The sequence below is a fragment of the Pithys albifrons genome, chromosome 19 (genome assembly GCF_047495875.1).
Source record: "Pithys albifrons albifrons isolate INPA30051 chromosome 19, PitAlb_v1, whole genome shotgun sequence".
Classification (NCBI taxonomy): Eukaryota; Metazoa; Chordata; class Aves; order Passeriformes; family Thamnophilidae; genus Pithys; species Pithys albifrons.
In genome coordinates, this window is record NC_092476.1 from 4107445 (window position 1) to 4132308 (window position 24864).

The 24864-nt window shown below is 60.4% G+C and overlaps 4 protein-coding genes across 8 annotated transcripts; 3 read left to right on the plus strand and 1 right to left on the minus strand.

The window, feature by feature from the left end:
- Positions 1-1359: 1359 nt before the first annotated feature.
- Positions 1360-2649, minus strand: ARL16 (ARF like GTPase 16). The gene is given in 5 exon segments (XM_071573628.1): positions 1360-1690; positions 1848-1963; positions 2079-2192; positions 2357-2417; positions 2419-2649. Coding segments are annotated over 5 exon segments (645 nt in total). The 5' UTR covers positions 2601-2649; the 3' UTR covers positions 1360-1518.
- A 29-nt stretch (positions 2650-2678) lies between these two features.
- HGS (hepatocyte growth factor-regulated tyrosine kinase substrate) lies at positions 2679-11907 on the plus strand. Of its 5 annotated transcripts, none has more exons than XM_071573630.1 (21): positions 2679-2798; positions 3113-3197; positions 3556-3631; positions 4034-4126; positions 5819-5942; positions 6812-6864; positions 7319-7387; positions 7597-7721; positions 7957-8035; positions 8123-8221; positions 8429-8524; positions 8874-8912; positions 8992-9135; positions 9271-9484; positions 9654-9826; positions 9966-10106; positions 10184-10361; positions 10439-10572; positions 10826-10942; positions 11102-11200; positions 11290-11907. In XM_071573630.1, exons 1-21 carry the CDS (start codon positions 2762-2764, stop codon positions 11392-11394), a joined length of 2280 nt encoding a protein of 759 aa, XP_071429731.1. In that variant the 5' UTR covers positions 2679-2761; the 3' UTR covers positions 11395-11907. The 5 variants fall into 5 exon arrangements, with proteins under 5 accessions (XP_071429731.1, XP_071429732.1, XP_071429733.1 ...); XM_071573631.1 differs by having other exon boundaries at positions 11105-11200; XM_071573632.1 differs by having other exon boundaries at positions 9274-9484.
- A 567-nt stretch (positions 11908-12474) lies between these two features.
- Positions 12475-15743, plus strand: MRPL12 (mitochondrial ribosomal protein L12). Its single transcript, XM_071573534.1, has 4 exons — positions 12475-12816; positions 12921-13001; positions 13117-13248; positions 15433-15743. Exons 1-4 carry the CDS (start codon positions 12529-12531, stop codon positions 15547-15549), a joined length of 618 nt encoding a protein of 205 aa, XP_071429635.1. The 5' UTR covers positions 12475-12528; the 3' UTR covers positions 15550-15743.
- An 813-nt stretch (positions 15744-16556) lies between these two features.
- Positions 16557-23514, plus strand: SLC25A10 (solute carrier family 25 member 10). Its single transcript, XM_071573465.1, has 11 exons — positions 16557-16676; positions 19607-19726; positions 19853-19967; positions 20047-20095; positions 20416-20457; positions 20768-20811; positions 21296-21366; positions 21471-21563; positions 21801-21878; positions 21986-22042; positions 22474-23514. Exons 1-11 carry the CDS (start codon positions 16587-16589, stop codon positions 22573-22575), a joined length of 861 nt encoding a protein of 286 aa, XP_071429566.1. The 5' UTR covers positions 16557-16586; the 3' UTR covers positions 22576-23514.
- The last annotated feature ends 1350 nt before the right edge of the window (positions 23515-24864 follow it).

Sequence of the window (24864 nt, forward strand, 5' to 3'; positions counted from 1 at the left end):
TGCTGGAGCAAGGGCCACTGCAGGCAGTGTTGCAGCCCCCAGCACCAAGAACTGCTCCCCTCTTGGCACACTGCTGGCAGCCTCAGGCACTGGGACGGCAGCTGCCCTGGTGCCACAGCACTGACAGTCCCAGGGCAGGGTGTGCCAGGCACAGGGAGCCACCAGTACCCTGTGACTTGGCGCTGGTGCAGCAGGGTGAGGCAGCTGGGCCAAGCTGGGCTGTCAGTGCAGACACAGGGCGGGTTGTTGTTGTGCACAGACACTGGTTATCAGTGTGGGCATGGGGCAGGTCCTCCACACAGCCCCAGCCCTTCTTCACATGCATTAGGAAGAGCATTGCCAGCAGGTGGAGGGAGGTGATCCTGCCCCTCTCTTGAGCCCCACTGAGGCTACATTTGAAGTGGTGCTTCCAGTTTTGGGCTTCTTAGCACAAGAGGGACATGGAGCTCCTGGAGCAGGTACCACAGAGGCTACAGAAACACTTAAGGGGCTCCAACATCTCTCTTATGAGGAGAGGTTCAGGGAGGTGGGCCTGGTCAGCCTCTGGAAGAGATGTCTAAGAGGGGACCTCATCAGTGTCTGTCACTATCTGTAGGGAGGTGTCAGAGGATGGATCAGGCTCTGCTCGGCAGTGCCAAACCATAGGACAAGAGGCAACAGGCAAAAACAAATGCACAGGAAGTTCCACCTGAGTATAATCCTGATAGGTCCCTTCCAACTCAGCATATTCTGTGGTATTTTGTGAGAAAGAGCTTTCCTCTGCAGTGAATGCACACCAGAACAGGCTTCCTGGAGAGGCTGGGGAGTCTCCCTCACTGGAGATACTCCAGAACCATCTGGGTGCAATCCTGTGCCATGTGCTCTGGGATGACCCTGCTTGACCATGGAGCTTGGATCAGACAACCAGGTTTTCTGTGGCCCCTTCCAACTTGACGCATTCTGTGATTCTCTGAGCCGAAGTGGGCACTGGGGACCAACCACAGGCCAGCACTTGCTACAATTTGTGAGACATCCCAGACTGAGGCATCCTTGTTACTGGACTTCCCCCAGCCCCTGACACCCACCCAGGTCCACCAGTCCTTCCACACCTTTCCCCAGGTTGCCCCACTGTGCCTGGACTGGCATGAGGCCCATAGAGCCAGAGCTGCTGGCAGGAGCCCCACACATACTCAATCTCCAGCCCAGGTGGCCTTATGAGCCCCTGCCCTGCTTATCCCAGCCCAGGTGCTGCCACAGCCCCAGTGCAGCAACCTCTCCTGTGCCTGGAGGTGTCAGCATGGTCTGGCCTCTGAGGCTTCTGCTCATCACTTCCCCAAAAGCCCAGGGTTTCCCCTTGAGTACAGGGCAACCACCAGCCTAGACAGTTTGGTTGGAGTTTTATTGTGAAGTCCCACGAGGATCAGTCTGTCACCAGCCCATGACACTCCCGGGCCCTGCTCCCAGGCCCGTGGCTCCCTGGCCATCTCCTTTGGTGACAGGATTGTCCTGGGCTGCTGCAGGCATCTGGGAGGGTTGGGGTCAACAAGAGTCTCCAAGGGTGGCCCGAATCCACTGCAGGACGTCAGCCAGGCCAGTCCCGTCACGGGCGCTGGTCTCCAGCATCGTGATGGGCTGCATGGCACAGGACACGATGTCCTGCATGCGGAACAGCGACTTCATCTCCATTAGTGACATGTAGCATGGCAGGTCACTGCAGTGGGGACAGAGGGGCTGCGTTAGCCCACCACGGCAGCTCCCCTGCCTGGCCCAGCCCCAGCCCCAGCGTGGGGCTCCCAGCCTGGGCAGTGCAGCAAAGTGCAGCTGCCACCCCCGGCACCGCCACGCTCCGGGCTGAGCCCCCTCCTCACATCTTGTTGAAGAGGACCAGGACGGGCACGGAAGCGAGCGGCGCTGCCGAGAGCACGGAGAGCAGCTGGATGCAGGACGAGGAGACCTGCGTGGGGTTGGAGGCATCGACCACGAACTGCAGGGGGAGAAGGGCAAAGGGGGTGCGGGTGTGCCGAGGGCAGTCCCAGGCCGGGCCGGGCCCAAGCGGAGCGGGGAGGAGGGAAATGCCGCGGGGCGCCGGTGCCGCTCACCAGGAGAGCGCTGCACTCGCTGTAGTAGCTGGGCCAGATGGGGCCCATGCAGCCGCCCAGCTCCCGCACCGTCACCCTCCGCGGCAGCCGCAGGTCGGTCAGGTTGGTGCCCACCTGCGGGACGAGCGCGGGGCTGAGTGTGGGTGCGGCGCTGGGTGCAGGTGCGGGGCTGGGTGTGGGGCTGGATGCGGGGCTGGGTGCGAGTGCGGGACTGGGTGCGGGTGTGCCCGTGCCCCCCCCCTCCCCGCGGCCGCCCCGCCGCCTTGGCCCCCGCGTACCGTGGGCAGCGTGGCCGGGGGCTCGCCCAGCTCCGCGGGCTCCCCGGCGCTCAGCTGTGCGCGCGTTAAGGACACGTGGGACGGGAAACGGACGCGCGGCCCCCCCCGCCCCTCCGGTGCCCCCCGGTGCCCGCAAGTGCCCCCGTGTCCGACGGATATGGCGGAGCCGCCGCACCAAGAGACTCTTCCCGCCGCCTGCCGCCCCCAGCAGCAGCACCGTGGGCGGGGGGCGACCCGCGGCCATGGCGGAGCCGCCCCGCCAGAACCGGGCCCGCCCCGGCGGAAACGGCCCCGCCCCCCTGGAGCGGCCCCGCCCCGGCGGAAGCCGGAAGCGGAAGCACCGCGGAGGGCCGGGGGACAGATCGGGCCGGAGCGATCGGGCCGGGCCGGCGACGGGCGCACACCATGGGACGGGGCGGCGGCACCTTCGAGCGGCTCCTCGGTACCGGCGCCGCTCCCTCGGCGCGCGGGGCGGGAACCAGACCGGGTCGCGCTGTTCGACCGGGCCGGGGTCCGCAGCGATCGGGCCCGGGAGCGGGCAGGGCCGGGCCGGGTCAGGGCTCGGTGCCAGCCGGGAGCAGCGGGAGCGGTGGGGCCGAGGTTACCGAGCGCCGCGACATGTCTTAAAGGGGAGGGAGGGCCGGTGCCTTCCGGGAGACATCGCAGGTTTATCCGCGAGACCCGGGAGCGCCGCGCCCCGAGCGGAGCCGTGGCGAGCAACCGCTCACCGCAGCACGGGGCGGTTGTTCCTTGCAGATAAGGCTACGAGCCAGCTCCTGCTGGAGACGGACTGGGAATCCATCCTTCAGATCTGCGACATGATCCGTCAGGGAGACACCCAGTAAGTGCTGCTGCGCTGTGGGAAGCGCTGTGGGCACAGCTCTGCCGTGGGACCCCTCGGGGGGCGCACGTGTCTCATTATGCCTTTCCATCAGAGCAGTGGAAGGGCCGTTCGGCACGGCTCGATGTGCTGACCTGCTTCCCAGACCTCAGGGGGTGCAGATTACCCCTGGCCTGAAATCCTTAGGGAAACTCAAGCCTGAATGTGTTTATTCTTTTCTGGTTTCCCCCAAGGAATTGTGTACCCCTGTGCTAACTGTGCCCTTGTGTCAGTGGGTGTTGGCGGGTTGTCAGCAGCAGGTGGGGTCTCCTCTCAGCTCCTTGATCCCCTGTGGATGTGTACTCTCTTCTGTACCCAGAGCGAAATACGCCGTCAACGCCATCAAGAAGAAAGTGAATGACAAGAATCCCCACGTGGCCCTGTACGCGCTGGAGGTAACAGCACCAGAGCAGGAGCACCACGGGGGCCTGTCCTGCCTTCAGACTGCGCAGCCTCCCTGCCTGCGGTGTGGAGCCAGCCTCCTCCTGCCTCTGGCACAGAGGGTGTAGGATGGTCAGGCCAGGGCCTTTGTGCTTCAGGTCTGTCTTGGCTTTGGAACAGGCAAAGCTGGAAGTTGAGCTGTAGTCTGGGATTGGTCTCCACAGAGGAGAGGCCCCCAGGTGCCTGTGGAGTTGAAAGGTAGCCAGTTCCTGGTGTGGGGTGTGGATTGACATGGCCCCAGTGTCCCTCATTGCTTAAATAGGGCCCTGGATTCAGCCCCTAACGTGTCCTGGGGCCATCGTGGGTTTCAGAGAGGGCAGGAAACTGTGGGCTGATGTTGTTCTTGGCCCTTGCAGGTCATGGAGTCAGTGGTTAAAAACTGTGGCCAAACAGTCCATGATGAGGTGGCCAATAAACAGACCATGGAGGAATTGAAGGAAATACTCAAGGTAAATCCATTTATTTTTCTCTCTTTTTTTTCTGGAAAAGCACCAGTAGCAGGAGAAAATGTGTGTGTTCTCTGTGTCCTCTTTTGCATTCCCTTTGGGTAAGGAACAGAAGGGAGCTTGGGATTGCACTTCAAAAAAGAGCAAACTATCATGTGGTGTGAAGGAGTGAGTGTAGAGAGTGAAGGAGGATCTTTGGGGAGAGGAGATGTGCTGGGAACAGAGGTTTGTGGTGGGAACTGGCAGGAATGTGCTGCAGAGGCCTGCGACACTCTATGCTAAATGCTCTTGGATGCAATGCTTGTCTTGGGACAGCAAAGGAAACCAGGTGATGGCCTGGCACCTGTGGCAAGGACCTGGGCAGTGGTGAGGTAAGTTCCCTCCCACAGAGCTGTGTGAGACACATGGGTAGGTAAAGCAAAAAGCAACAGGAGCTTCCTCTGTGTCATGGCCATTTCATCTGTGGAATTAGTCAGGAGTTCTGCAGGAGGCAACCCTGGCTGCTGGCACTGACAAGATGTTGTTACAAGTTGCCACCAGTCTGATGCCTGCAGGAGTTCTGTGTGTCCTTGGACTGGAGAATTCCGGGAGTGAAGTGGAAATGAGAACTCCTGTCTCCAGATCCCAGATCAGAACAGCAATGCCCAGACAAGAGCTTGTTAGCATCATGGTATTCCTTCCTTAGACTTCCTGTCTTCCACCAGAAGCAAACAGCCAGATGACCCAGATCCTTGGAGGATGAGCTGTCCTAGCCCTGTCACGTCACACACCGAGCAGGGTGTCTCTCCTGTCACCTTTCTGTTAGGGCTGACTCAGTCTCTGTGCAGGATCTTCTCCTGAGGAGGGAACACTGCTTCAGTGGGACAGCCAGGTGTGGTAGCACAGCCACTCCAAGGGCTGAGGAGATTGGATCAGATCCAGGGAATGAAGTTCAGGGCTGTGACATGAAATGCAGGATTTTGCCAAATGTTCTAGAAGTTGGGCCTCTGGGAACTGTCAGTAAGTCATGCTCTGTGGGCTGAGCTCTTGGCTGAAATTGGAGCTTGACAGTGCTCCTGTGCTTTGTGGGGGATTTCTGGAGCAGCCGGTCATGTGGATGCGATGACTTGGGCAGCTGAGGACAGGGCAGCTCCAAGGCTGGCTGAGGTCAGCACAGGTTTGCCAAGTTTTCCACAGCTCCTGGAACTGTGATACCATTGCCCCTGCCTCCAAAGGCCAGGCGACCCAGCTGTCCTCACTGTGTCACATTCTGAGGTTGCTTTGAATATTGCTGGGCTGGAGGTGCTGACACGTTCCAGGCACTCCCAGCACTGTGCTGGTCTGGGCAGCTGAAGGTCCCACCGTGTTCTGAGTGTGGGGTGAGCAGCTCTCGTGAGGGAGAACTGCTGGGTGGGCCGAGTCCCTGTGCCCAGCCTGGACATCTGCTCAACGCATGGAGGCTGCAGCCCTGTTCAGTTGGTCTGTGCTGCTCCAAAGGAGGTTCTGTTGTTTGTGTGGAGGGGGGCAGTGGTGCAGCTGAAGGGGTCTGTCATCTGTGTTGTGCATCATCCTCACTGTGGATTTCCAGCAGCTCTTGCCTCTCCTGAGTACTCTAAAGTCTCTCTTTCCTCCCTGATATTTCTGGGCACTCTTTGGAGGGTTCACACCATCCTTTGGGCTTTTTCTCAAATGTTTTTCTCCTCCCTTCCTGTGCAGAGGCAAGTGGAGACAAGTGTCCGCAGTAAGATCCTGTACCTCATCCAGGCCTGGGCTCACGCCTTCCGCAATGAGCCCAAGTACAAGGTGGTGCAGGACACCTATCAGATAATGAAGGTTGAAGGTGAGGACTGTGGGCCCAGGTTGGGGGATGCCTGGCCAAGCAGGCTCTGCTGTGCAGGAGCCTTGGCAGGACCTGCCTAGTGTGAACAAAACTGGGACTTGCAGCATTGAGCTTTTCCTTGGTGCCTGATACCAAACAAACCCTTTGGGGTGACTGAATCCCACTGCAGAGATGGGACAGCCCCGTGGTCCCCATGGCTGCCTTGCTCTGGGCCTCCAGCCCAGCCAGCAGCTCATGGCTGGCAAGGAGACCTGAAAAGCAGGAGCTGCAAATGTTTTTGGGGAGACTGGCAGCAAGTCATTGTGTCCTCTGGGAAGGGATTTGCTGTGGAGCAGTTCCTTCCTCCCAGCCTTTCATTCCTGCTCCCAGGATGGGTTCACACTCCCCCTTTCTGACAGAGTGACACTTTCCCTTCTGTCCTAGTAAAACAGTGTCCCCTTAAAGGACAGGGACATGCTGCTGCCTCTGCCTCCTCTGCACTAGAACCACCACAGACAGTGGCAGAGCCTGGAGGGCCAGTCCTCCTCGATCTGGTGTTGCCACACTGGCCATTCAAGGCCTGAGACTCACAGCCCTACCTGCCCACCCAATGGGTTTTTTATCCCCCCATGCTCAGTTCAAAGTCTTGAGAAATAAGAGGCCTTCTCCAGAAGTTCTTGATGTCCCTTATGGGTGTGTAAAGAAAACAATCAGGGATTGTCTTGAGAATGAGGCTGAGGGGAGACTGATGCAAGTGTGTCAGAGTGAGATACCAATCAAGTGCTGAGCTGAATCTGACATTCGTCCTGCCACCTACAGCATGAGGCTGTAAGCACCAAGGTCTCCCTGTGCCAGAGGATTCCTCTCACAATGGTACTCTTCTTCTGCAGGTCACGTGTTCCCAGAGTTCAAGGAGAGCGACGCCATGTTTGCCGCTGAGAGGGTGAGCTGTGTGGTGGGGGGAGCTGGCACTGCAGGACAGACCTGCCCTACTGTCCTCTCCCTGCCGAACCTGCAGGTCTTGCATTCCTCCATTTCATGCAGAGTGGAGACCTTGCTGGGAGAACTGACCAGGATGGGGAGTCAGTCCCATCATTCCTCTTTCTTGATGGCCTTGCAGTGTCTTCCACACTGAATATGGCAGGGCATTGCAGAAGTGATCACTGTGCAGACACATTCCTAAAGAGTCTTGTGCTGACTGGGAAAGTGTCATAATCTCTAAGGAACTCAAGGGGACATAACTTGTGGGGATTACTATTTCCTGTTGAGTTGACGGACCTCCAGTCTCCCCTGTGTACAAGAGCCCTGTTAATCATTGGAGCTCCTGAAAGACTCAGTGGAGATGCTCTCGTCGAGGCTCTATCCCCTCCTTACACGATTTCCCTTGACCCTGACAGGCTCCAGACTGGGTGGATGCTGAGGAGTGTCACAGGTGCCGAGTGCAGTTTGGTGTTGTGACACGGAAGGTGGGTGCTGCTCCTGCCCCTCTGGGTTTCCTGGCCCTGCACAGCCCTTGGGACTGGCATTGCTCCCTGCAGGACTCTCTGTGTGGAAGTGTGTTGGGGACAGACTGCGTTCCCTGGTTGCTGGCAGGAAAATGCCGAGAGTTTCTGAGTGGTGTTGGTCTAATGGAGGAGTGTCTTGCCACCACACTCATGTCTCCTGTCCCTCACAGCATCACTGCCGGGCCTGTGGGCAGATCTTCTGTGGGAAATGCTCCTCCAAGTATTCCACTATCCCCAAGTTTGGAATTGAGAAGGAAGTGAGAGTCTGTGAGCCCTGCTACGAGCATCTCAACAAGTCAGTACCCTTCGTTGTGGGTTTCTTTGCATGCAAGAGCTGGGACTGGGAGGGGGAAATATGATGTGGAGCCAGTTCCCTGCTGATCTGAGTGAGGGCACTTCCCAGTTTGTGCCTGGTGGGCTGGGCTCCCTTCCTTCCCTGGGGCAAGGTTTGCCACTGGAATATTGTGCAGAGCAAGGGCTGTAGTCCAAAGAAGGGAGCATTCAATCCACACTGTCACTTCTCACTACAGGAAGGCTGAGGGTAAAGCTGCGGCCACCTCTGAACTGCCTCCTGAGTACCTGACCAGCCCTCTCTCTCAGCAGTCCCAGGTGAGTGGCTGCCCTGTAGGTGATCTGGTGATCCTGACCTGCTCGTTGATCCCATTACTGACCACCTCCTCATCTTTCCACTTCCAGCTGCCTCCAAAGCGTGACGAGACAGCTCTGCAAGAGGAAGAGGAGCTCCAGCTGGCTATTGCCTTGTCTCAGTCAGAGGCTGAGGAGAAGGAGAGAATGGTTTGTTCACTGCTGGGATCTGGGAGAGGTCATTGCTCTCCAGACCAAGTGTGCTGGGCCATAACATATCTCTGGGCATGTCCTGGCATGAACGATGTTCAGGGCCTGTGGAATGAGGGGGTGAAAGCAGAGCCAGGCATGGTCTGCATTGAAGTTGGTTTGGAGGAGTCTGGACAGACCCTGAGTTGTCAATTTTCTCTTTTGCAGAGGCAGAAAACAACCTACTCCATGTACCCTAAGGCTGAGCCCACACCCATCACATCATCGGCTCCCCCTGTCAGCACACTCTACTCCCCACCTGTGGTATGTCCATGGGAGCCCTGGCTGTGAGGTGGCTGGACACAGGCCACTTCCCAAACTCGAGTCTTCCCTGCTTGTGTCCAATTTAGTCCCATTCTGAGGGAAAATATTTGCCCCATTCAACCCCTTACTCCTTTACTCTGTTTTGAGCAAAAAGGTCTGTTCCCAGCTGGCATTTAGGTGCCTCTGCTCCTTCCTGGAGCTGCAGCTTGTGTCCCCTTTAAGGCTCTTCCTGGTGCTCAGCACCGGTGGTCATACATGCCCATGTCTGACATGGGGCTGGCAGGGGTCTGTGTGGGACCTGGGGGTCTCTGGTTTCTCTGACCTGCATTTCCTATTTGTCTCCTTTCAGAATTCCTCTGCTCCCTTGGCTGAGGACATTGACCCAGAGGTAAGGATCCCAGCCCTGTTGGTCTGTGGCACAGGCTCGCTCCCACAAGGTAGCAATGCTCATCTTCTCTCCTGGGCAGCTGGCTCGGTACCTGAACCGCAACTACTGGGAGAAGAAACAAGAAGAGGTTCGCAAGAGCCCCACGCCGTCAGCACCGCTGTCACTGACAGAGCCGGCTGCGCAGCCTGGGGAGGCCCACCCCCCGCCACTCGGCGTGGTTGAGGTGAGTGAGGGCCCGGGCCTGGGTCTGGAACCTGCCAGGGGACAAGAAACACCCAACTCCTTGGCTCTGCAGGCTGGTTGCTGGCTCTTGGCACCAGGGGGTCATGGCTGACTAGCTGGCCTGTTCTTCCTTCAGCAGCAGTACCAGAATGGCGAGTCTGAGGAGAACCATGAGCAGTTCCTGAAGGCACTGCAGAACGCAGTCACCACATTTGTCAACCGCATGAAGAGCAACCACATGCGAGGCCGCAGCATCACCAATGACTCTGCCGTGTTGTCCCTTTTCCAGTCCATCAACAACATGCATCCGCAACTGCTGGAGCTGCTCAACCAGCTGGATGAGCGCAGGCGTGCGTGAGAGCTGGGGGAGCTGCTGGCCCTGGGTGTGGGATTGCTGGGGCTTCCCCAGTGCCTGGGCTTGGCATCCTGTGATGCAGCCTCTCCGGAGACTAGTGCAGAGTACAGGGTGGTCCAAGTATTCTGTCCCGGTGTCCCTGAGACTATCCCTTCCCTCCCCAGTGTACTACGAAGGCCTGCAGGACAAGCTGGCCCAGATCCGGGATGCCCGTGGGGCTCTGAACGCGCTGCGGGAGGAGCACCAGGAGAAGTTGCGCCGTGCAGCGGAGGAGGCAGAGCGGCAGCGCCAGATCCAGCTGGCCCAGAAGCTGGAGATCATGAGGCAGAAGAAGCAGGTGAGGCAGAGGGGTGTGTCCAGGCTATTCCATACCTACCTGCACCATAGATCAGCCCAGGGCTGGCAGGGATGGCTGTCCCGGTGGAAGGGGGTCTGTAGTGTCCTGGCTCCCAGCTGTCACAGCCCTGCTCCCGCAGGAGTACCTGGAGATGCAGCGTCAGTTAGCCATTCAGCGACTGCAGGAGCAGGAGAAGGAGAGACAACTTCGCCTGGAGCAGCAGAAGCAAACCATCCAGATGAGAGCCCAGATGCCAGCCTTCTCATTGCCCTATGCCCAGGTAGAGTTGCTGGGCCAGGAAGCCTCCTGCCAGGTCCCAGAGGCTGCAGCCTAAGGCTGGCTTTTCTTCTCCACCAGCTCCAAGCCATGCCTGCAGCCAGCGGGGTGATCTACCAACCCTCTGGGCCCACCAGCTTCCCTGGCACCTTCAGTCCAGCTGGCTCCGTGGAGGGCTCTCCGATGCACAGCGTGTACATGAACCAGGCTGCACAAGGGGGCACAGGGCCTTACACTGCCATGCCCGTCACCGGGACTGGTACGTTGGGCAGCTCATCCCACGGGAGTAGGAGTGAGCCCAGGGTGGTTGCTCCAACCTCTGCCCTCTCTGCCCAGATCCCAGCATGGTGAATGCCTACATGTACCAGCCAGGGGCTGGCAGTGGGCAGGGGGCTCAGCAGGGGACAGCAGTGCCCACCACCACACCGGCATACTCGTCCTACCAGCCCACGCCCACACAGGGCTACCAGGCAAGTGAGGCAGCACAGCCTGCGGCCGGCTGGGGTACAGGCTGGGGGGTTCTTGGGGGCTGGGGCAGTGTACCCCATCTTGGCAACGGGATCTCTGAGCAGGAGGAAGGATGGGCTGGTTGGTCTCAAATCTCCAGATCTGCTCTCGCTGTGGAAATGGGCTAGGGTTCGAGCCAGTCCCAGGCTCTGGGGCCTTGGCTGGAGATGTGAGCCATCACTGCCTGTGCCGCCTGTCACCAGCCTCTCCCCACAGAGTGCAGCCTCTCAGTCGCAGAGCATCCCGGCCATGTCCCAGGCCCCCCAGTCAGGTGCCATGGCCTACATGGGCAGCCAGTCCGTCTCCATGGGCTACCAGCCCTACAGCATGCAGGTGAGCGCTCCCTGCTTGGGCACGAGGGGATAGGTGCTGGTGGGCTCCAGCCTATGGAGCCATCCTAAAAGAGCCCTGGCAGAGGCTGGGGTCTGTCACTACTGCCCCACAGGCACTGCGTGTCCTCTGGCCCCTCTGACACCCACCCCTTCGCTCCAGCAGGGTCTCATATCTGCCCTGCCAGGGCAGGACACAGCACTGAGCAGCGTTCCAGCCCAGCAGTCCTACATGCCTGGGCAGCAGCCCATCTACCAACAGGTAAGTGCCACCAGCCCAGAGGTCAGGACCCAGTGGGGCATGTGTTCTAAGAAAGTCACATGCTGATGAAGCCGCCTTGTCTGTTCCAGGTGGCTCCAACCGGGGGGCCCCCCCAGCAGCAGCCCCCACCGGCACCCGCCCCTGTGCAGCAGCCCCCGGGCAGTGGAGAGGCCCAGCTCATCTCATTTGACTGATCGTAGCCTCAGGGCATGGGGGACCCTGGGGGTCCTGTGTAACACTACTCAGATCCGGAATCACTCTGTACTTCGACTGCTCTTGCCCCCTGGCCCCGTGCTCCGGGGACGGTGTGGCCACAGGCTCCATTTGCTGGCTTTGGGGACCAAGCAGCAGGGGCACAGCCCCCTGCGCCCAGGGCTGCTGCCCCTCCCTCAGTTCCCTCAGCAGCCCAGGGCTTCTGCCCCCGGCTCACCCTCTCCCTTCCACTTTCCCCACCAGCAGCCCTTGGGGCCAGGCAGGAGCTTGGCCAGTTCCTACCATTTCCCTGGGGTTTGTGGCCACGGGCCCTGAGGGAGCAGTGCTCCAGCCCTGCCCAGTCCCCGGCGCCAGTTTCCCCCTGTCCCCGCTGAGTCCTGCTCCCTGCAGCACCTTCTGGGCCCCAGTGCCCCGAGCCGAGCCGGGCATATCCCCATCCCCACCCCTCGCGGGGGAGACCGAGCGTGAACGGTGACAATAAAGCGTTGGAACGAGCTGCAGCCTCCTGTGCTGGGCGGGGGGAGGCCTGTCCTGGCATCCCATCGGCACCCAGGGCATACCGGGGCCAGCGGGTGGCGGTGGCATCAGGGCACAGAGCCCTTTTTGCCGTGCCCTGCAGTGCTGGCTACCTTCAGTCACACTGAGCTTTGGCTCATGTGAGTTTCCTTCCTAAAGTGTCAATCAGCATTTCTGTAGAATGTTTCTTTGCTGTAGGTAGAGCCCGCTAAATTATTAAGCTTTATGGAGCCTTAGAACGGCTTAATGCCATTAGTAGAGGTGAAAAAGGTAAAATGTCAAGGTTTCCAGACCTTTTAATTTGCATTCATTGTGTTTCAATTCTGCTATAGCAATGGTGTACAGTGTAGAAAAATAACCATTTCTCCTTCCAACCATTCTGGAGAGGACAGAATTTCTCTTCCTACAGAAATGAAATTCTTTTTAAGCTTTTTTGTTTAGAACTGGTAATTATAAACAGTAATCGATTTATTCTTACTGACTGCTTTGCCCACGCCTCCCGTGGGAGCCGCGGCAGTGCCGCACCATTGGCTGTGCCGGTGCGGGGCGCGGGGCGCGCCGGGAGCGCGGGGCGGAGCGCTGGGAGTGCTGGGGCCGCCATGCCGATGCTGCCCGCGGTGCTGCCCGCGGCGCTGCCCTTGGCGCGCCGGGCGCGGCTCCGGCTCCCGCTCCCGCTGCCGGTGTCGGTTCTCCCGCCGCGCCCCGCGGGCCCCGCCGCCACCGCGCTGCGGGCACTCGGCACCAGCCCCGCGCGGCGCTCGGAAGCGCTGGCCGGGGCGCCGCTGGACTCGGCCGCCAAGGAGTACTCGCCCAAAGTGCGGCAGCTGGTGCGGGACATCGCGGGGCTCACGCTGCTGGAGGTGGCCGATCTCAACGCGCTGCTCAAGGTAGGTGCTGGGGCGGCCTGGCCCTTCCCAGCTTCTCCCGGCCCTTCCCGGCCCGGCCGCGTGCGCCACCTGACCGGCCGCCGCTGCCGCTGCTCTTCCCGCAGGAGACGCTGAAGATCCCGGACGTGGCGGTGATGCCCCCGGCCGCCGCAGGGTCCCTCCAGCCCGCCCAGGCGGCTCCGCAGGTACCGGGAGCGGCGGGGGGGAGGCCTCGGCGCTCCGTGTCGGCCCCGGAGCGCCCGGCCGCGGGGACCGGGTGGACGTGGCCGCGGGGCTTCACCGCACTCCTCCTGCTTCCAGGAGGAGGAGGAGGTCCCGCTCAAGAAGGAGAAAACACATTTCACCGTCCGGCTGACGGAGCTGAAACCCGCTGACAAGGTGAAGCTGATCAAGGAGGTGAAGAATTTCGTGCCTGGAGTGAACCTCGTGCAGGTGAGCAGGGGCTCCCCCAGGCCCAGAGGGGTCCGGCAGCCTCGGCTCTCTATACAAAGAGAGCCTGATTGGTGTGTGCAGAAGCACAATCTGCCTATGTGCGCCTCAGTGCAGAGATGTGGACCAAGTGGGGATCAGGATTTGGTTGTGTCTTTGGCGTTTTCACCTAGCAGAAGTGGGAGAATGAAGGAGGAAACCCAAGGATAGACTTCAGAGTGCTTCGTGCCAGCCTCAGCTTCTTCAGACCTGAGAGCTGCTCTGAATTTCCCTACAGAGCTTAGGAGTCTCTCACTACTGCTTGGTTTGGCTTGCCTTTCCCAAGACCAATGTATTTCTGAATTTGGACAAGTTTCTCTAATTCAGACATCTTGCAATCCAGGCTTCCAGCTCTTTTCAGGAATCTTCTCTTTGTAAGTGATGCTTCCTCCTCTTTTCTGGAGAGGATGGGCCCCTCACGGGCCTGGGCAGTGTCTGAGCTTATGGCTTGAGCCAGGATGTGGGGTCAGCAGGTCAGGTGATGGAGCTGCTACTGCCAAAGTATCTAACATGCTGCAGTTCTGCACTGGGTGATGCTTCCATATCTTGGGGATAATAGTAGCACTTTCCATTTATCCAGCTGCAGTGGTGAGCATTGCAGAGTTTGTGGCCTGTTGTAACCTGGGATAGCAGAAAGTTTTGCAAATAATCTTCTGACTTGTTCATATTGCTGTTTTGCAAAGCCAACAGAGAAACTCGGTAGCACAGGTGCAAGTTTGGCTGCCCTGTGGGCATAATTATCTGACCATCAACCTGGTTCCTCTGCAAGTTGTTCATCCATTATTGGTCCCAAGCAAACATGAAAATACCAAACCCTGTAATGGATGCAATCAGCAGATTAGCACGAGGCACCTGTCAGACAGGCTGTTTGTAGGTGCTGGATATTGGCAACCTTGAGTGTGACGTGCCAGGCTGAGTACTTTGGTTAAAACACAACCACAAAACAATGGACTGCTGACAGTGGTTCTGCCTGCAGAGCTGATGCACTTTTGTTGTAAATTTTATGGCCATCCAGTCAATGTGTTTTAAAGAGGGCTGCTGACAGTTTGGAGGAGAGCACAGCTAGTGAGGACTTTTGGAGCTGGTGAGGCCCAAACAGGTCAGTTCTGCAGCACCAACTGCGTGATGAGACAGATGTGGGATCAGCACACACCAGATTGAGGCCATCCTTGATTCAGGAAGCTCATGTTGAGCCTCCCACCAGACACTGACCCTGTGTCACTGCCAGCCCCGGGTTCTGACTGGGTTGGGAATGTGCTGCCTCTGCCCTGTGACTGCTGCTGCGTGGATCCTGCTTGGCTTGGGCCCTGCTCTTCCTCCTGCCAGGCGCCAGGAACAGCTGCTTCCCTTGACCAGGGCTGCTTTAGAATGGAGTCATGCCTTGGTGAGCAGGGTTCTGGAATGAATAACCTGAGTTGTATCACCTCCCCTCATTGCAGCTAGCCTAACAGGCTCCTGTCTGAATCCTGCCCTGGTGAGTTGAAGGCATTTCTGCCCCACTGAGCACTGGCTGTGCCTGCTCACCCCTGCAAAAAAAGCAGCTTCTGCCACCACAGATATTGTCATGGTGCCCAGCAGGAATCCAAAGGACAAAACATTAGGCCAGCAGCAGCCAGTCCAGTGGGTGCTAAAGCCCCACTGTGCCACAGCAGAGAGAACACCCTAAATTGTCAAAATAATGTGTTGCCAAGCATACTCTGTGCTGGAGCTCTGTTTTACCCAGTGCAGCTGTGTCCAAACCCTGCACTGGGCCTCCCCTCTTGCTGGCACAGTTATGTGAACCAAAACACTGGCACTGAGCCACTAGCCCAGCGCTGGGCAGCCACTGTCTCAGTGGGTCACTAATGGGCCTCTGCTTGCACCCACTCCTGCACAGGCCAGGGGTGCATATCTGGGAGCACCACGCGCATTCTGGGAGGAATTTAAGAACAGTGAATTGTTGGGAAACCAGTGGATATACTGTCTTTCACAGTCAGGTTTAGCTGCCTTCTGGTGGGATGTGCTGTAGTTCAAGTGAAAGTCTCAGGGTTTGTACTGGTCAGTGAGTTTCCCCGGTCAGCTTAAGCAGAGGTCAGGCTCATGGCTCTAAATCCCATAATCCACTTAGTGAAAGCCAGTTTACAGCCTCGTACTTTGTCCCTCCCACAGGCGAAGAAGCTGGTGGAGTCCCTTCCGCAGGAGATCAAGGCAAACGCCTCCAAGGAGGAAGCAGAGAAGATCAAAGCGGCGCTGGAGGCGGCAGGAGGGACTGTTGTTCTGGAGTAGCCTCACTCCAGAGGGACTGGCACAACAGCTGCTGCCTGAGCCGGGCCCTGGACCTTTCCGAGCGCATGGCGTGGTGGGAGCACTGTCCTGAAAAGCACTGGTTTGGCAGAGCTGCTGCCTCCTTCCACTATCACCATGAACTCTACCTTATAAATATAAAAAAACCCAAACCTGTAAAATGGTTCGTCTCCGCCATATCAGCTCTGATTATCCCTATGCTCTGTGTGTGTACACTGGTAATGCTGCCATTTCATAGAATCATGGAATGGAGCAGGTTGGAAGGAACCTTAAAGATCATCTCGTTCCACCCTCCACCATGGGCAGGGACACTTTTCACCAGCCCAGGTTGCTCCAAGCCCCATCTGACCTGACTTGGAACACTTCCAGGGTTGGGGCAGTCACAACTTCTCTGGGCAACCTGTGCCAGGGCCTCGCCACCCTCACAGGGAAGAGTTCCTAACATCTAACCTAAACCTACTCTTTCAGTTTGAAGCCATTCCCCCTTGTTCTGTCTCTCCAGGCTCTTGTAAATAGTCTCTCTCCATCTTTCTTGTAGGCTCCCTTCAGGTACTGAAGTTGGTACCGGCTCATCACCCCCCTCCTCACCCTGCCTCTTGCTGATGCTCTCACCTCCCGTTAGTTATTAACGGGAAGAACCCACTTCCCCGGGCTGTGGAGACGTGCAGGGTGGGAATGAGTGTTCCGGAGCTGCTGATTGCACTGGTAACGCTGCCGTTTGTACCCGCACATGCCCTGTGTCTTCACGCGGCTATTTTGCTGATGGCTTCACATCCGCGTTAGTTAATCCCGTTAATTATTAATCCACCGGCCGCGGAGATGCGCATGAGGTGGAGAGGACTCTGGAGCCGGGGGTCTCCACGGCATTGCCCCGGGGGGGTGCGGTGCCCCTGGCCCAGCCCCGAGGTGAGAAGCGCCGGCCGGGCCCACGCCCCCGCCCCGGTACCGGGAGGGGCGGGGCCTAACGGCGGGGGCGGGGCCTAGCGGCGGGGGCGGGGCCTGTGGCAGGAGCGGCGCCCATGGCGGAGCAGCGCGTCTCCCGCTGGTACTTCGGCGGCCTCGCGTCGTCCGGGGCCGCCTGCTGCACCCACCCCTTGGACCTGCTGAAGGTGAGAGGCCCCCACCGGGCCGGCCTTGCCCGCCTGCGGGCGTGCGCCAGGGGGGACGGGGAGCGCGTTTGGGGAGCGCGGAGCGGCTCTGAATGACTGCGGTGGTGTGGGGGGTGCGATGAGGGGATGGGGAGGCGGCTGATGGTGGTCCCGGAGGGAGTTGGGGGATGCTGAGAGTGGCTGAGGGGGTCCCGGGGAGACTGGAGGGGGCCGGGGAGCGGGCCTGAGGGGCTGGGCTGCAGGGAAGGAGGTGGCTGTGAGGGGACAGAGAGCGGAGCTGGGGCTTCCAGAGCGGCTGTGAGGGGACAGTGGGGGGCTCTGTGCCACTGGAAGGGGCTGAGAGGCTCCATTAGAGGTTGCGAGAGGATCGGGAGCTGCTTTGGGGATCTGGGCAGTGAGTGTGAGGGTCCCGGAATGGGTGAAGGACGAGGGGTTGGGAGGTGGCCGAGTGGACTGAGAGTAAGCTGTGAGAGTTCCAGAGAGGCTGTGAGGAGACAAGGGAGCAGGTCTGAGGGTCCTGGAGCAGCAGCAGGACTGGCTGTGAGCGACTTGCCTGCGAGAGCAGCAGTGGGTGAGGGAGGGTGGCTAAGAGAGTTCCAGAGTGACTTTGAGGGGACAGGAAGTGTCTCTAAGGGGGCTGGGAGTGACTGTGAGGTTTCCAGAGTGGTTTTGAGGGGATAGAGAGCTGCTCTGAGGGGTCCTGGAGCAGCTGTGAGGGCATAGGGAAGAGTTGTGAGGGTCTCAGAGTGATTGCAGGACTGGAGAACAGCTGCAGAGGACCAGGAAAACAGCTGCCAGGGATTGGTTCTGAGGGGCTGATTCCCCACTCGTGGCTGGCAAGTACGGCCTGGAGAGCAGGGACACGGCTGAGGGGTCACAGACCCTGCACAGGGGCAGGGACAGATGTGTGGGGCTGAGTGGTCTGGGGAGCTTGGAGTGCCTGCCCTGGGGGCTGTGGAAGACACCTTGGCCTGCCATGCCTGGGTACAGCAGTGGCTCCAGGGCTGGTGGTGCTGGACACTGTCCCACTGGGCGCTGAGCCCTCCGGCCAAGATGTCACCTAGGCGCCAAGGGTGACCTGGCATCCCCACTTCTGCACAAAGGGCACCGCGTGCCGCCCTGCGCTGCCAGCACCCACGGACGGGACGAACGCCAGTGCTGCCCGGAGCCTTGTGCGCCGGCCAAGTGGCGGTGAGCCTGGCAGCTGGGCTGGTTGTGGAGGGGGAGCAGGAGGGCCAGCCCAGGCCAGGGCCTGCCGTGCCCAGGGCTGTGCCCGTGGGTGAGGCTGGGACAGACAGTCCCTTCTCACCCCATGGTGTGGAGGGACAGGGAGATGTGCTGGGCACAGGCACAGGAGAGGAGAGGAGCCAGCCCTGGCAAGGGGATGCCGCCTCCCTCAGTGTTTGGTCTGTTGCCGTGCCTGGCTGGCCCTGTCTGCCCAGCAGAGGTGGCTGCCAGCCCATGGGAGCTCCTGTGAGATGCCCTGGCAAGGCGCTAAGAAGGGGAATTAGTCTGGCACATGCCTCGCAGTCTGTCTCTCAGCCAGTGTGACGGGTGTGACATTGGGGCCGTGTCTTCATGCTGTCCCTTGCAGATGTACAGCACCAGAGCGCCCAGGGCTGCAAACAGCCCAGCCAAGGCTGAGTGGTTTTGCCAGAGGGTTCACGTCTGAATACTGAACATGGGTCTGCCTTTGGCCCAAGCTCCCTGCAGCAGGGGCTGGTGCCAGGCCTGGTGAGGCACAAGAGGCCTCGGGGTCCAGCAGGACAGGGGACGAAGGGCACGTCACTGCACCTCTGGACCTTGGCCCCAGTGAGAGGCCCCAGCCAGCCAGCCCGGAGCGTGTTTGTGCTCTTGGGCTGGCTCTCTGCAGCCACTGGCCACCCACGGGCTGCTGAGTGTGTGTCAGTAACCACAGCGTGGCCAGCCCCTCCCCTGCCTGACTGCCTGCCCTTCCTGCAGCCCTGGGACAGCGGGCAGTGGAGTGCATCCCAGCATGGCTCTGCCTGACCTGCCTGGCCACTTCCTCTGCCCCAGGCTGCCTGCAGCCAGCTGCATTACACACCACATGCTCTGGTCCCTGACATCCCAAATCCCCTTACCAGCACTGCAGGCTGGCCCCTGCACCCCTGCTGTTACCCTGCGTGGGAGACAGTGGCTGTTCCCAGCATCCTGTGGCGTGTCCCACAGCCCAGCTGTGCTGGGCTTCTGTAGCAGGAGCCAGGCCTGGTCCCATGACAGCGGCCCTTTGCTCTCCCTGTCTCCTGGGACCTTTCACCCACACGTGGTCTTTGCAGCACTCAAAGCATGCTCCGGCACCAGCTGACATGGCTGCCCTGTGTCCTGGCCAGCCCCCTGCGCCTCCTGCTGCCATACATTGCCCCTGGTGGTGGTGGGGAGGATTGGGCTGCTGGGGGCAGGAAGGAGAGCGCCTGGACGGTGTGGGGTTCTCTTCCTGCCTCTTTGATTCCTGCACTGGGGAGGAGGGAAAGTGGCTCCAGAGGCCTGCCTTGTGTGGCTGTGACTGCACTGACCCGGCTGTGTCCCTCTGAGCAAACCTGTGCTGGGCACTTACTCGCCCACATGCTGCTGGATGCCCCCACCCTGAGGTGGCCTGGGGCTCTTCTGGGAGGAGCAGGCACCACCCCTTGCCTTGGAGCCCAATGTTGAGGACAGGGCCTGGGAACGGCTGTGGACAGTTGCCTGGGCACTCCCCTTTCCTCACTGCCTCTAGCCCTCTGATGCCAGGCTGAGCCAGTCTCTGAGTCCTGCTCAGGTGTGGGGAGTCCCGAGCTATTGCTGTTGGCTCCTGTGCGAGCACTGACGTGTTAGCCTGACACCTGCTCATGTTTGTGCCTGGTCTGCTGCCCGGTGCACTCTGGTCCCTGCCCAGCCTGGCGCTGAGCTGATGCTGCTGCGTCCTGCCCCAGGTCCACCTGCAGACACAGCAGGAGGTGAAGATGCGGATGACAGGGATGGCGATGCATGTGATCCGCACAGACGGCTTCCTGGCTTTGTACAATGGGCTCAGCGCCTCGCTGTGCCGGCAGGTGAGTGCTCCTATGCCCTGCTAGCCTCTGGGCCCCCAGGGCCAGTGCAGAGCCCCTGCCATGGGTGCTGGAGCTGCTGGGCTGCCCTCTGCCAGGGGCACAGCTGCTCATTTCCCTCTCCTCCAGATGACATATTCCTTGACTCGCTTTGGCATTTATGAGACCGCAAAGAAGCACCTGAGCCAGGGCAGCCAGGGGCCTCCCCCCTTCTACCAGAAAGTGCTGTTGGGTGCAGCAGGAGGTGAGCCAGGCAATGGGGTCTTCAGCCCTGGCTCACTCAGGCTGGACACTCTCCTGACACAGCTCTTCTTTTGATACAGGTTTCACTGGCGGGTTCGTGGGGACTCCGGCTGACATGGTGAATGTCAGGTCGGTTCTGTCTGCATGACAGGAGCTTGTGGCCAGTGCACAACAGCAGTTGGGATTCTGGGGAGTGCTGGGGTGCTCCTGACATCTCCCCTGGCCAGCATGCCCTGCGGTCAGTGGCCCAGGAGCTCTGCGCTCAGGATGACCGGAGCTGTTCTGTTGTTTGGTGACAGCTCCTTGTGGGGGGAGTGGGGCTGGAGGTGGCATTCTTGTCCCTTTGCAAACGGGCAACACAATCCTGCTGCCCTGGGCAGGAGTCCCAGGGGGTGGGGGAGACAGTGGAGCACTGACCCCTCCTCACCTGCGATGCTCTTCCTTTCCAGAATGCAGAACGATATGAAGCAGCCACCGGCTCAGCGTCGCAAGTGAGTGGGGCACTCTGGCGGAGGGTGCCGTGACTCCCGGTGGTACTGAGGCAGAGGGCTGGGGTGTTTGCAGGGGCCGTGAGGGCTGGGACAGCAGGGAAATGGTCCTGCGCTCCCGGGGCCGGGAGTCCGCGTGGCCGCCGGGTGGCAGCACCGCACCGGCGGCTCGGCCGGTCACCGGTACCGGGGGCGGTACTGTCTGGGCCGCGGCCGCAGCTCCCGGAGCCAGCGGTGCCCGCGGAGAGCGGCGGGTCTGCCGCCGTGCTGGGGAGCCTCGGATCCTGATCCCTTGCCCTCTCGCTCCTTCCAGTTATTCCCATGTCCTGGACGGCATGTACCGTGTCCTCCGGGAAGGTGAGACTGTGCCAGCCGGATGGGTGAGCCCACTCCGGTATCCTGACAGACACCGGGGAGCCGGGGCAAAGCTGACCCAGGGAGTTTGCTTAGCCGGGGCAGGGAAAGGGGCTGAGGGTTGCCCTTGGGGCTGGAGAGCCCAGGGGCATCCAGGACCTGGCACCATCACACTGTCTGTCTGCGCCAGGTCTAGCAGGGCCTGGCAGCCTGCCCACACTTGGTGGGAAAGGGCAACCTGCTGGGAGCTGCGATGCAAAAGCGCAGGAGGGTGGAGCAGGTGGGACAAGTGATGAGCAGAGGCAGGGAGGAGGTTGGGCTGTTTTGAAGTACTCCCCTATCCCTGCATCCTGTTTGCTGTGGTGTGTTTCAAGGAGAGCTGTGGAAGGAGTCTGGGAGACAGCCTGAGCAGGGAAGAAGGCTCTGCGTGGAATGGGGTGTGAGTGATGGCCTGGGACTATGCTGATCCCAATCTGTCTGTCCACAGAGGGCCTGAAGAAACTCTTCTCAGGAGCTACTGCGGCATCCTTCCGTGGGGCCCTTGTCACCATCGGGCAGGTAGGACAGCTCTGGTGGGCAGGAGGTGCCTGATGCAGGTGCTGGGGTGATCCCTGGTGCGGTGAGGAAGGGGAGCAGGTCACTGATTCACAGTGTCCTTGCAGCTCTCCTGTTATGACCAGGCCAAGCAACTGGTTCTTGCCACTGGGTTGCTGTCAGACAACATCTTCACTCACTTCCTGTCCAGCTTCATCGCGGTGAGCAGAGCAGGGGCCAGGAGTCAGGGCTGGGGTTTGGTTTTCCCGCAGCCGGGCTCAGGGTACCAGACTGGGGCTGCCAGTGCCATTGCTCTGGGCTTGGACTGAGCAGGGCTGAGCACAGTGGCTCCAGGAGGCTCCTGGCCTGGGGTTGGGCCTAGGTGTGGCTCTAGGTCTCTCCAGTGACCACGGCAGTCAGTGGCACTGGGATCTCCTGATTCTGTTGATTCTCTGCAGGGCGGGTGTGCCACGTTCCTGTGCCAGCCCCTGGATGTGCTCAAGACCCGCCTCATGAATTCCCATGGGGAGTATCAGGTGAGTCACCCACCCTGCCCACCTCAGTGCTGCGTGTCCTCTGCTCTCTACACACCATCCTCTGCCTCCTGGCCCCTCCCACTTCATCTCTTGCCGTCTCACCCCAGGGTATCATCCACTGTGCCATGGAAACTGCCAAGCTTGGACCCCTTGCCTTCTACAAGGTACCCAGCTGGGGATGTGTGGGGTGGGCCAGGCTGGGAGTTGCCATCCACAACAGTCCTGGGGCAGTGGCCTTCCACGCTCTGCTGTGGTGGCCTGGCTGCTTCCTGTGTCAGGCCTTCATCTGCTGGACCCTGGCTTGGTCCCAGGGCATCACAGGCCCTGGCCTTGCCAGGACTCAGACACTGCAGCTGTAGCCCTATTGCCCTTGTCAGGCTTCCATATGGGAGTGCAGGTGCCAGCACTGATGTGTAAAGCACACAGGGGTTGGCCTTTGAGGCCCATGTGCACTGAGGTGGCTGTGGTGTGGCTCTGCAGCCCACGTTGTGTGCCTGGCCAGCGCTGCCCGATGCCTGCCTGCTTGTGTGCCACTGCCAGAAGCACCACGGCCAGGCCCACGCTAACTCTCCCTCTTCTTGCTGTCCCCTTCCAGGGCTTTGTTCCTGCTGCTGTCCGCCTTGTTCCTCAGACTGTTCTCACCTTTATATTCCTGGAGCAGCTGCGCAAATATTTTGGGATCAAAGTGACCACCTGAGTTGGAGGGATGAGCCCCTGCCTCACCCCAGGGGGATGAGCATGTGGGTCACCCCCAAGATCCCAGAACCCCTCTCTGGGGCCAGCACCATTCCCTCTCATTTTGGCCCCACTCCTGTGCCTTGCCAGCACCTGTGGCCAACTCCCCCAGAGACTCCAGTCTCCTCTCACCCCTATTCTCAGTATCTCCATTATCTCTGCACTACTGGTTTTCTATTTCTTATAGGGGTTTTTTGCTGTCTTCCCATTGCCCTACTTCTGGCCTTGAGTTCTGTGCTTGCTGCCCTCAGCCCTGTCCCTCACATGCACAAGGAGTAGGACTGTGCTGTCCCGGGGAGGAGCAGGATTGGCTGCCTGGCTCTGTACCTCATCGCAGAACCCATGGGCTGAGGGGGTGGGTGCCCTTCTGGCTGTGGGGCTCGAGCTTAGGGCAGTGGGTGCAAGGCCCTGCCCTCCCTCAGTGCCTCTGGTGGCCGTGCTCCCCACCAGCGCCAGCACAGCCTGGACCCCCACCTTGTTCCTGGCCTCTTGCCACCTGCTTCTGCTTGGCCAAAACTCCCCAGCGCCTCTGGCTGCTGGGCTCTTCAGGGATTGTGCCTCATACCAATGAGAGCAGGGGATGCACCTCAGCCAGCCCCAGCTCTGGCAGGGCCTGGCACCGTCTGCTCGGGGACCCAGCACTCACTCACCCAGAGTGTGCCCATGCCAGACCTGGCCTCTGTGGGGGCATCCCCCACTGTGCTGCTCTGCAACCTCGCCTGCCCTGGGGCTGGGCAGCCCCCTGCCCCTCACAGCCCCCTGGCCCTGGACCGCCCAGCGTGCAGGGGCTGTGGGCACCAGCCCCTCTGCCCTGTGCACCCCTGTGTGTGCTGGCCATGAGGGATCAAAGAACTGGAATATTCACCATCTTAATATATAATAAAGGTGAACATGCACCAGGCCTACTGTCCTGCTTTTGCACCCCCTTTCTGCTGCCGAGGGCTTGGGCTGGGTCCTGAGCCCCCCAGAGCAAGGCATCGCCCCTGGCACTGTGCTGAGCAGGGGGTCTTCACCCTGTTCTGCCCTGCACCCCCAACTTGTGCAGGGGGAGCTGCGAGTGGGCTCCCTGGCCCGCCCTGTGCTGAGCTATGCCTGGTCTCAGCTGTGTGGCAGCTCTGGGGCAGGGCCATGCCAAGGGCGCCTGTCGCCTCCGCAGGAGCTGCCTCCTGGATGTGACACTAATTGGGCTGCGGCGGGCGGAACAGAAGCAGCCTGGCACAGCAGAAGCAGTGAAAGCTCATCACCTTAACGAGGCCTAATGATGCTGGCTGGCATTGCCACTCTGGACCTGTGCCCAGTCCTGGCAGAGGCTGTGGGCAGGTGAGCTCAGGGGGAGCTGGGCTCTTCCCTCATGGGGCACTGAGCGCTGCCTCATCCTCCAGCGACCCCAGCCCTGCTCCCAGGGCCAGAGGGCACTGCTCTGTACCATGCAAGGGCCAGCATGCACAGGGGAGCAATGGAGCCCCCATGGTCCCCCAGCAGCACAGAGCCCTTCTTAGGCCCATGCCAGCCGGGCTGTGGTCCCCCACCAGCTGCACCCGCCTGGTGCTCCCAGCACACACATACCCTGTCACTGTGGCAGACAAGCTGTGCCACAGCCGAACTGGCAGGACAGTGTGTGCCAGACATAGCCTGGAGCATGGTGCCCGCAGCTGCAGGGCACTGGCATTGCTTATCTCTGAGCATCGGAGAGTGTGTGGCTGGCAGCAGCCGGTAGCCACCATGTCAGTGCTGGCCACCCCCTGGTCCCACCCTGTCCCCTGCCAGGGTGGGCGGCTGCCTGCAGGGTTTCCCCTAGGACACTGCTCTGCCCCCACCTCGGGCAGGGCTAGGGCCTGCCAGTCATCCCCCCACAGTCTCCTCCTGGCCTGGATGGGTGCCAGGGCCTTCTCCAGGGGGGCAGCCATGGGTCTGACCACCCTGGCAGGGGCAAGGCACCCGCAGGACCCAGCATGGGCTCAGGCTGCTCTGCCCGCACCAACGGGGGTTTCCAGCCAGCAGAAGTCCCGGTGGGGGCAGCTCTGGGGGCTCCGAGAAGCCGGGGATGGGCTGGGTGGGCTACGGGAAGACCTGCTCCGTATACCTGCGTTGCCACAGCTGGCATGGCCACCGCGTCCTGCACAGCCCAAGGTAAATAAATGCCCGTGTGCCCGGCCGGGGCGGGGTCGGCCGCTGGCACCCCCAAGCCGGGGGCTCCCCCGGGTCCCACTCCAGACCCAGCCGGGAGGTCCCGGGGCGTTGCTCTGCCTGT